Source organism: Leptosomus discolor, chromosome 10 (genome assembly GCF_034619465.1).
Source record: "Leptosomus discolor isolate bLepDis1 chromosome 10, bLepDis1.hap2, whole genome shotgun sequence".
Taxonomy (NCBI): Eukaryota; Metazoa; Chordata; class Aves; order Leptosomiformes; family Leptosomidae; genus Leptosomus; species Leptosomus discolor.
This window is the reverse complement of record NC_141400.1, coordinates 18,039,521-18,050,239: the sequence shown is the minus strand read 5'-3', so window position 1 is coordinate 18,050,239 and position 10,719 is coordinate 18,039,521. Positions and strand designations below refer to the sequence as shown.

General features: G+C 45.5%; 1 protein-coding gene across 5 annotated transcripts in view; it reads right to left on the bottom strand.

Annotated features, from left to right (window-relative positions):
* Window positions 1–3,230: 3,230 nt before the first annotated feature.
* Window positions 3,231–10,719, bottom strand: part of MACROH2A1 (macroH2A.1 histone) — a 38,583-nt gene continuing 31,094 nt past the window's right edge. For all 5 annotated transcript variants that reach the window (XM_086471062.1, XM_086471064.1, XM_086471063.1 and 2 more), the window contains 2 exons: window positions 8,355–8,529; window positions 3,231–3,411 (listed from right to left, as the gene is read on the bottom strand). In XM_086471062.1, the coding sequence (XP_086327188.1) occupies window positions 3,246–3,411; window positions 8,355–8,529 (341 nt within the window). In that variant the 3' untranslated portion in view covers window positions 3,231–3,245. The remainder of the gene's footprint in view (window positions 3,412–8,354; window positions 8,530–10,719) is intronic.

Sequence of the window (10,719 nt, the reverse complement as noted above, 5' to 3'; positions counted from 1 at the left end):
TCTGAAGTTACAGAGCTTGGTGCACCCCAAGGATGGCATCGCAGTGAATTTTCTACTGTGGAAAGAGTTGACTAGAAGCAGGAAAGCCGTGGAGAGCAGGATTTGAAACAGAGATTCTTCGGAAATGCTCCTTTGAAAGCATTCGAACAGTTAGAGAATGTCTATTTTAACCATTATTTTCTGATAAGGTCCGTAATGGACTTGCCAATAAGCCAATGAGCTGTAAAGGCGCTTTCACGGAGCTTTTTCCATACGTGGCCTTCCCAAAGTGTGATTAATTTTATTTTTCGCAAATGGAGCTTGCACATTTAGCTGTAACAAGCAAAATGCCAGGGAGATTCCTGAAGTAAGGTTGTCTTGGCCGCAGTGCACATGTTAGCAGGAATTTCTTCTCCTGTTTTTCCTGTTATGCCTGTAACCTGATCTGTTGCTCTTTAGGTTCTTGAATACGTGCCACCATCTACTTGGGCTGCCCCATGCAGCTGAGTTCAAGGCTGCTGTGGGATCTCCGGCTTTCTCGGCAGAGCCTGCTGGATTTCAGGACCTCAGAGCAGCGCTTCGGGCCACGGGAGATGCGGGCGACCGCTGGCTGAGAGGCAGAGCTGTGTCAGACCGGCTCGCTGCTCCTCCGGGCAGACTCACCCAGCTACAAGCGCGGCGGGGACCGGCTGTGCGGCGGCTCAAGGTCACCTGTGGAACACGCTGGGTCAAAGCAACAGAATCGTGGTGTTCTCTGAAGACACCGAGGGTTTATGGGCTTTTGGCTGAGAAAGACAGGAGGATGCTCTGGTATTTGTACAGAAGGAGAATCCAGCACTGCTCCAGCTTCAGCACTGCGAACGGTTTCACACAGGAGCAAGACACGATCCGTAGTTCCGAGCCAGAATGAGAAGGGAGACTTTGTGAGAGCCCTCGGGCTGCGGCCGTGCCTGCCGTGGGGAAGCAGAGCATTCTCCTTGTTCAAGGCGATGTAAAAAGTCCTTGATAACTGTTTTTGGTCACAGTGGGACATGGTGCTGAGAGCTCAGCCTCATCAGGTGGGGGCTGTTCACGGCTGGTGCCAGGACCCGAATCTGACCAAAGCAAACAGCAGCTCACAGACAACCCAGGGAAACCAGCAGAGCCGTTTATAGAGCCCGGGGCTGAACAAGCCGATGAGACGTGAGGCTGGAAGCAGCGAGTCCACGTGACTTGAATTACAACACAGTTTGCTTTGGGATTTTCTGAGTTGAAAGACAAAACTTGACCCTCCCAGCATGGTGTAACAGTGTAAAAGACAGATTTATTACACGCCATGGCAGGCTGGACTTTCAACTACTTTGAAAATACCTGTGGACTCCTTTTTTTCCTGTTACTGACATTAACATTTTGGTACTTTAAAAAAAAAAATGAGACTTTATATATTCCAATATATTCTGCAGGGAGAAGAGGCCAAGAAGCTGTAATCTGTACACTCATTTCTGCGTTTAAAAATGCCCTCATCTGCTGAAAAAATCGGGGCCCTTCTTGCCTCAAGTGTTTCCTCAGGACCTGCCCGTTCGTGCTCTTTTCTGTTTTTCAGTCCTTTTACTGACACCTAGTGAATCCCGAGGAAAGTGCAGTTTCGGTTTTAAGAATCAATGCAACTGCAGTAACACGCGTTTCACGATTAAGGGCTAAATTACTGCATCTTATTTCAGTTATTGCCACTTCAACTGCCGTCGGTGGAGAACGACAACAGATGTGTTTTGGCCATTTAAAAAATTTAGATTTAAGCCCACAGTATAGTCAAACACTTTAGGCATTGGAGGCACAAAATTGATTTACTCTTTAACTTTGGGTCTGTGTTTAGAACAACACTGTTGTTTTAAATTTTGTCTTCCATTGTTGCTGCTGCTGGCCCTCCACAGCAGTCTACTTGAACACTGACAAGTATCTAGACTTCCACACACAAAACCCAAACTCTTGCAGGAGGTTAAGCTACACATTTTTAATATTTGGTATTCAGGAGATACGTACTGAGTCCTGAGCTTACCAAAAAAATCAGTCAGACCTGGTCCACTTGCTGCTCTGGACCAATCCAGAGTGGGTGTGAAGCCCTCTTTCATCAGCAAAGCTCTCCAGAGATGGAAAGCGTACGCCTGCTGGCTTGGAAGTCAGCTAAAGACTTCGAAGGCAGGGCGTCCTCTGCAGAGCGAGCATTCGTACACCATCGCTTTTGGAAGCGTAACCTCTTCTTTCTGAGTAGAAAAACAAGTGGCTGCTGCAAAGGTTTATGCTGGTATGGATTTCAGCTGTGCATATGACATGGCAACCAATACAAACCCAGCCCATAAATACTTGGAAAAAATACACAATAGCTTCAAACAGGCCAATATTAAATGACTGGAAGTAGTTCAAAAAACCCCAAGGCCTTGCTCGATCTAAAAGGCTTCAAGCTCCCCAACTAACCAGCCACTTAAGTCAGATTTGGAAGGGGAGGAGCTGAAGCAGCAACTGGAAAGTCTGAACGTGCTCTGGCAAGAGACCTGCCGGCGAGTGCCCTGGGCACACGCCCAGCCAGCCAGCGCAGGTACGAGGCCTGGCCTCTCCAACCACGTTTCCAGGCCGCCGGTTCAGAGCCAACTTTTCAGAATTTAGAAAACAAAGTCTTAAGGGAAGAATCAATTCAAGTACGGCAGCACCAGTTCAAACATTTTACTAAATCAATTCACACAATTTCAAAATTGTAAATATAATTAAGGACAACAGGGTTTCTGTATTTCTTTTTTCTTCCAGATTTATCATTAAGACAATAAACAAACACAAATTAGGTTTATAGCATCTCTTCTTTTTAAAAAATGAAAGGAACGCCACTTGATGTATTGATAAAGCACCACGACACAGTTACAAAATAGGGTCGGCTCGTTTCTTTCACAAGTAAAAGACTACGTACTCCTAACAGCTTTCTGCTTCAATCCATACTTCATTAAAATAAAACTATAAAATCTCCTAGATTACACTAAGTTCAGACGATGCCTGGTATACAGTGCATTAACAGCAGTAATGCCAACTATCAGTGCCAACGTAAAACATTTTAGAAAGTAAAAACAAAACAAAGAAACAAAACCCCAAACAAACAAACAAAAAAAACCCAAACAAAACCCCCACCTTTATTCCCCTAGATGAGCAAAATTTAAAATAAGGGATGCTCTGCTTCACAATGAGTTAAGGATTGAGGGAGGGTGAGGGGTAGAAGAGGGGGCTGGTACTGGAGCTTTCTAGGCTTAGTTGGCATCTAGCTTGGCCATTTCCTGCACGTATATCCCTATACTCTCACTGTCAAAGAGCACAAAGTACACCGTCTTGATCGAAGAGGACATTGTTGACACAAAATAGCTGGAGATGGCTTTCAGGATCAGCTGAGCAGCCGTTTGCTTTGGGAAGCCGTTCCTAGGAGAGACAAAAAAAAAAAGAAAGAAAAATCAAGAGTTGCTGAACAAGCCTGTGATGGTACAACCTCGCAGGGAACGCGGCATCTTTCCTCTACCCCAGCCCGGTAAATAAAGCTACAAAGCCAGTGTTTACAGTCTGAATTGAAGGCTAGAAACTTGTTTGTTTAGGCAAGGCTTAAAGTGTTCCAACAGAAGAAAAGCATTCCTGAAATATGAATACAGAGTCCACACACATTAACGGGTTGAGTCTTAGAGTATCTGATGGGTCAATTATTCCCGTTGAACAGACAGGTAAACCAACGGCCTGAGGCGCTCAGGAAAGCAGCACATATGTTAGAGTGGCAGGGTCAAACCTGTGCTGAAAGCAAACCAGCCTTCACAGAAAAATAAAAAGGGACAGAGAACGCGATAGAGAAAATGAAGCGTGAAAAGACACAAGGTGCAAAATGGTTTTACCGCTATTAACGGTGAATAATATAGCCCAGATTTTCAAAAGTTACTCGTACAGCCTCGCTGCAGATGAAGAGAGCACGAGTCCTACAAGTCTGGTGGTGAGAAACACCACTGGCCGCACCCTGCCGTTACACACGTGGTAGAAGCAGCGGAGCAGGCCAAGGGAAGGCGAGCACGGCTGCCCTCCTGCGGCACAGCGAGCCTTGTCCAGATGGGGTCAGCCAGCTCGACCGGGCTCGGGAAGCCAAAGTAGCTGTGCCAGGGCTGAGGACAGCCTTAAGGGACCTGCCGGCTTTTCTAAGCCAAGCTCAGCAACGCTTCCAACCCTCCTTACGTCCTTTTTAATGGCAGGCTGATTCAATAGGGTCTAGAGACTAAATCTCATGAGGAGCGGCTGAGGGACCTGCCGTGGTTCAGCCTGGAGAAGAGGAGGCTGAGGGGAGCCCTTAGCGCGCTCTACAGCTGCCTGGAAGGAGGCCGCTGTGACGTGGGGTCGGTCTCTTCTCCCAGGTAACAAGCGATGGGACAACAGGGAAGGGAGTCATATTGTGCCAGGGGAGGTTTACATTGGACATGAGGAAAAATTCCTTCACCGAAGGGGTTGTCAAGCGCTGGAACAGGCTGCCGGGGACGTGGGGGCGTCACTGTCCCCGGAGGTATTTCAAAGACGTGCAGATGATGCTCAGGGACATGGTTTAGCGGGGGGCTTGGCAGTGCTGGGCTAACAGTTGGACTCGATGATCTTAAAGGTCTTTTCCAACCTAAACGATTCTATGAAGTACAGTCCTAAGGAAAGCATCTTGAAAGACACCTCTTGGTATCAGCTAGCGAGGCTGGAAAACCAGAGGCCCTTCTACTCCTCTAGCACTGCCTAGAGAAGAGGCTCCTGCCTCCTCCTTCTCCACAGCAGCACAGACAAACAGAACAAACCTTCCTGCTTTCTCAGGTGGCAAAACTGCGCATGACTGAATTTCAAAGCTCAGTGCCTCATCTGGGAACCCTTCTCAGAAGCTTTTTCATGTTTTTATCTAGCAGCCTTTGTCTGAAAGTTTCACCTAATCTTAAAACAGGTCAAGCACAAGTAGAACAGTCTGAACAAAGCCAGGACCTGAACAGTGAGTTTTATAGGTCACAGCAAGCTCCTGAAAGCTACACCTGGTAAGGACTCTGAACGCGGCCTAAGCTTTGCTGCTGCATTCCTCTTGAAGCACCACTACTCACTCAGACTGTGGTTTCGCTGTAGCCAAAGTCTGAGCACTCCCCGAGCTGCAGTAATGAGTCTGAAGGTGATGGGACACAGTCACTCCGTTATGAGTGGGACCCAAACAGAACTTGAAAGAGCGCATTGAACATCCCTGGGTTCCCTGCCACGCGTACGACGGTCAGTACTCCCTGCTATAAAGTGTGGAGCATTAATACTGCTACTAAGTCACAGATTACACAGATGGCCAAGTTTCTCAGTGTCCTCAGCGATTCAAAGAAGCTGGGCTAAATTCACCTCTGGCAGGTGCAACATCACTTAACATTTGCTCACTGAAGCACCAAACTCTGATAATAAAATGCTGTTGTACTCTCCCACTCATTACAGGCAGCAAGACACAAAATGAGGAAGGCAACTGCCTGTGTCACGGCCCGCTTACTGCGCATTACCTTACCATAAAATACACTCCGAGAGCAATTCTGTGGTAGGGCTGCCTGTAATGTGATATTACACATGCTGCCTGAAGATAATGCTTGTGATATTTCAAAAACGATGACATGAAATAGCTCATGCTGTTTCTTTCTTTACTGAAAATGCCCAATTTTTTCTTTTACTGAAGAAGAGGAGGGAAAAAAAAAAAAGGAAAAAAGCATTGTGAGAAAACCTTGTACTCTTCCAAAGCCAAATGAGCTGGTCAGGGAGAGCGTGTGACAAGTTAATCAACTGAGAGCAGAGTTTTGACATGGGAGCTACTTCCTACTGTTTGCTGACACAGAGACAAAGACACGGACCCAGCATGACTCCACGTCGGATCACTTGCTGGTTACTTATGAATGCTGCATCCTGGCATATATTGAACAGATCTTGAAGGAATTTTGCTCCTGAGCAGGAGCTGTCGTGCAGGCCAGCAGCAATATCAGGGCATCCACCGTTTCTGAATTGCTGACAGGGGACTCTGGAGTCCTACAGCTTCCACTGGGTCCCAGCAGGGTGACCCCAACAGGGCAGAAGAAGGAAGAGCAGCCTGGCCAAAGGGGGACATGCACAAGGGGAAGCCAACTGAAGTAAAAAGGACTGTCACAAAAGAAGGGAAACAGAGCAGAAAAAAACAGCAGTAGGATGCTGACCCGATCAACGGCCACGTGTGGGCTGCAAGAAACAGAAGCCTCTTGCATCGATCTGCTGGTCCGAGTTGAATTCTTGGGCAAAGGCAGTTGGAGACTTCAGCCAAGCTCGCGTCAATTCAGATCAACGTCAGAGCCTCAGAATGAAACCTTTACACCGAGGATGATTTTGTGTTAAACCCCTGACTCTCTTGTCCCTGATCTCCTGCTGGCCCTACCAGACTGAACTCCAGGCTACCTCTGTAGGGCACCCAGCTTATGCTTTCCACAAGTTGGCTGTAGCGAAGCATCTGGCCCACTGAACGCTACAAGTATGCTATTTTATTTCCCCCTGTGATTTATTTGAACTGCCCTCATGTAATCCCATTCCTCAACTATAAAAGAGAATGAAACTGTTTATGTGGGTTTATTGGGTGATGTCTGCTTGACAGATGTCTGTACTAGAACAGCTGCGTACATGTGGTGTCTTTGGCATTTGCTGTCTTTAAAAGCTTTACTTTTATTTTTTTTTTTAATGCTTCTGACTTCATAAAAACAAGTAAGGAGTATTGTCAGGATATATTATCTTCTCTCCAAAATTAATTTATGCTTGAATATCTCTAATTCAGAGAAAAAAGGGAAAATACACAACCTCATATATTTCTCAAGGCCTGTTGAACCCTCTCCATCTTTCAAAAGAACCAGTTCAACTGCCTTGAGAGAGAATGACGTGCACATGCCATGTTGGGAACTCGGCTGCAGATCGTGCCTGTCAGTAACCAGATTTCATAACAGAATGTGAATCTCATGATTATTCAGGGTTTCATCATCTTCCAACACCAATCAAGTTCTTGGTAACAAGGGCTGGGAATGGCTCTTCACTGGGAGCTAGCCAGAAAAGAAGGGGCTCTGTGGAAGGTACTTCACACAGTCTCGCTGTAGGCACCTACATAACCAATTCCAGTGACTCTACAGGGCATGGAGGAACATGGTTTCTCCCAAAGAGCAATCCAGAGCTTCTCTTTATACTGATAGTCTGTCAACCTGACAGCTAATTCCAAAGGTTACTAAGAACCCTCTGCTCTATTTCTCCACTGTTCCACAAAGTTTGCTCATGTCACCTCCTTAAAACGACACCTATGCAAACTAACCTTATTTGGAGTTTTGTCTGATGCAAGTTGCTTAAATTCACTATCCTACTGAAACTTCTACTCCTTCCCTGTCATTCACCCCAAAGCTGCAATAGCACTTCCCGCCCTGACCCACAGGATCTGCAGGAATTAACCTAGTGCTGCAACACGGCACAACCGGAAGAACGTTCTCGCTGTACATCAGCAAACCTCTTTCATGGCACGTTCAAAAGGGGCGGTCGTTCAGGGTTACGCACGCCGCTGTAGATTTGGCCCTTGGTCTTCACACTGAACCATCATGACGGGCCAAGTGTTCCAAATCTCCCTCCCTACCCCAAATTCAAGAGCTCAGATTAGAGGTGCAGTCCATATTCAGGCTCTTAAGAACATGATCCAACTTTCTAAGGCACTGAGCATCCTGTACAGAGCCAGAGGACCTTAACTTTAGACTTTGGCTTTCAAAGACCTTGGTAAAGGCTTTTCAGGCCTTTTTTTTTTTCCCCCTGAAAGTGTCCCAAGCATGGAATTCAACTTAGGGTTTGGCTGAAAGCTTGAAGTGACTCAGCAAATCCTGAGAATCAAGGCACTTCAGATTTGCTGCTTAAACTAAGCCATGTCTTCTGGCCATCCTAAGACATATATTGCAGTAAGTTTAATTGCGCGCTAAAACTAGGTAAAATAGACCCCTTTTCTTCATGTGCTCCTCCACATTCCAAATTTATACGAACAAATTGATAGTCTGAAAAAAGTCTTTGAATATCCTCTTTAAAAGTTTGGTTTGAACTCTTTTCAAAGCTCTTAACCCATTTGCATGGTTTAAGGTTCTGCGGGGATCACTACGAGACCTGCCAAAGCTGAACCAGCATTCAGAACAGGCTCCACTCACAGCTTGAACAAACCTAGAAGAACATTTCGTTTAGGGAACTGATTTAAATGAAGAAGAATGAAGTCAGCGTTGTAACAATGGGTTTTGTAGAGGAGAAGGGACTGGAACATACGAGATAGCACTTAGAAACGTGACCTATTTGGCATGAGGTTTGTGTAACAGCCTTACCTGCCACTGCCAATCGAAGGAAACGCAATTGATTTCAGCTTCTTTTCATCAGCCAGAGCCAAGCAGTTCTTCACCGTCTTTTCCAGCAGCTCCTCGCATTTGTCCGAGCCCCAGCCCGGGCTATTACAGTGGATCACAAATTTCGCAGGCAATCCATGGCCAGCACTGACAACAGCTAGTAAGAAACGAAAGTGAAACATAATTGCTTTCCTCTCCTAAGGATTAAAAGAATGCATATGTGATTAAAATAGCAAACAACTGACAGGCATTCCTTTAGCCCCCGTGAATGTTTTAGATTACAAATCACACAGCCTTAAAATATAACAACATGATTACAGAGACTCTGTATTTTCCATTTCCAGCTGCACTTTGCTGTGGTAATTTATAAATCATAGCTATAATCGAGCTTATTTTAGAGAGAGCAAGAATTCATGGCTGACATCAAAGGAAAGACATTTATATTGGAGATTGTGCAAACCTGTGTAATGTGTAAAGGCGGCGGCAGTAATCTGTTAGAACGTAAAGCCCTCCAAGGGATGACCTTGCTCTGGAGCAGTTTCTGCAGAGCTACAGCAAATACCAGGACACGGGACAGTCGCACAGAGTTACGACCTGTGTGACCTTCAGCTGGTCCCACCAAATACGCAGCTTGTTTAGGGAGCTTCTGATCCCACTGCAGCCCCGCCGGGACTGGAGCTTCAGTGCTCTGCGAACTGGTAAGGAAGGTGATTTCTGCTTTATGTCTGGTTTTGTTTCTGAGTAAATGTAAAAGCAACATTTTGTGCAATTTCAAGACTTTGGGCCTGGTCTTGTCCAAGCTTTTTTCTGTATGTGTCATCCAAGACCACTGAAACGATTCCTCTTTCATCCCATTCTTGACAGATGGTTGGAGAGAATGCATTTATAGATTTACACTGTTTATATACTAACAGGCAAGGCCTCGTGTGTTCAAAGAAATGGAGAAGAATTTTTACCATGCTGACTGTATATTATCAGCATGATACTACCACAGACGTGGGGGGACTGAGAGGATGGAGCAGAGCCTGCCTACAAACTCCTGCCAGCCGGGGATTCTGCAGGCGAGAGGCCACCTCGCAGCAGGAGGACACGTTCTGGGCTCACCACTTCCCATTGCAGAACAACAACAGACTGTGCTCCGCCTGCCAGAAAACAGGGTTAAGAGGATCGCTGCCGTTTCTGAGCTCACAGGTCTGTGGTTGCAATTAAAAACTTGTAACTTGGGTTTGTTAAAAAAAGAAAAAAAAGGGAAAAAAAGAGAGAAGAAAAACACCTAGTTGAAGTCTCACAGGATCATACAGTGGACCTTCACAAAGAGCCAGCCCCCTACCACGCACGCTTTGGGTTATAATTGTGTGGCCACAGAAGTGTAGGTATAAAATGGCAGCTTATGTCTTCAAAAATAATAATAAAAATACCAATAATTAAAAAAAAAACCAACAAAACAGGTTTGTAAAGGTGCAGAGTAGATCCTCTACTCCATTCTGGAATGTTTATGAGGCATTTTGTCATTTAAGTATAGTAGAAATAACTCCTGGAGAGCAATCATCGCATATGGATACTATCCTGGAGCTGCCGCAGAAAAGAGAAAAAAGCCTTTGCCATATGGCACTCTGACCGGAGGTGAATCAGCAAGCAGGGTCTGAAGGACAATGGAAGCACAACCGTTTATGTTCCTATGGGTTTCCAGATTCTCAACGTGTTGCATAGCCTCAGCGTTAGGCAATGCTAATTTGTCATAATGGGCAACTAAAATGTTGGCAGATTCAGAATACATCATAAATCCAAGGAAAATCTATTAAAAGCAGCTGACATATCTCTAGTCAGACGTGAAATGTGGCTAATATCTTCATCTTGAAAGAATAAAATACTGTATGATACACATCACCAACTTTAGTATTTCTCAGGGAGTGTTTTCTAGGGTAGTCATTAATTAACTCATTAAGATTCTGTTGAGGACAACTGTTAATTACCAAGAGCAGTTGTCCCCTTACTTCAAATGCAAATGCTCTGAAAGGGGAAATTAGTTATGCTTCTGCTGTAGAAACAGAGAGAGAACACCACGGACACGTTTGTGCTAGTCACAATTATATTCCAGGTAAGGACCCTGGTTATTGGTAGATTAAAGGGATACCCGTATAATCAAGAAATCTGAAAACTGGAAATCTGTATGACTGAGAAACTGATGTGCATCCGTTCTTCTCTAACAAGTCCCTAACAGCCAGTTTCTCCAGTGTAGGGTCGAACTCCCCACCAGGTAAGACTGCCAAGCCGCCCTCAGATCTGATGGACGTGCTGATGGCTGAGAAAAAAAAAAAATCTCTTCCCTCCATCTTGCACCCTATTT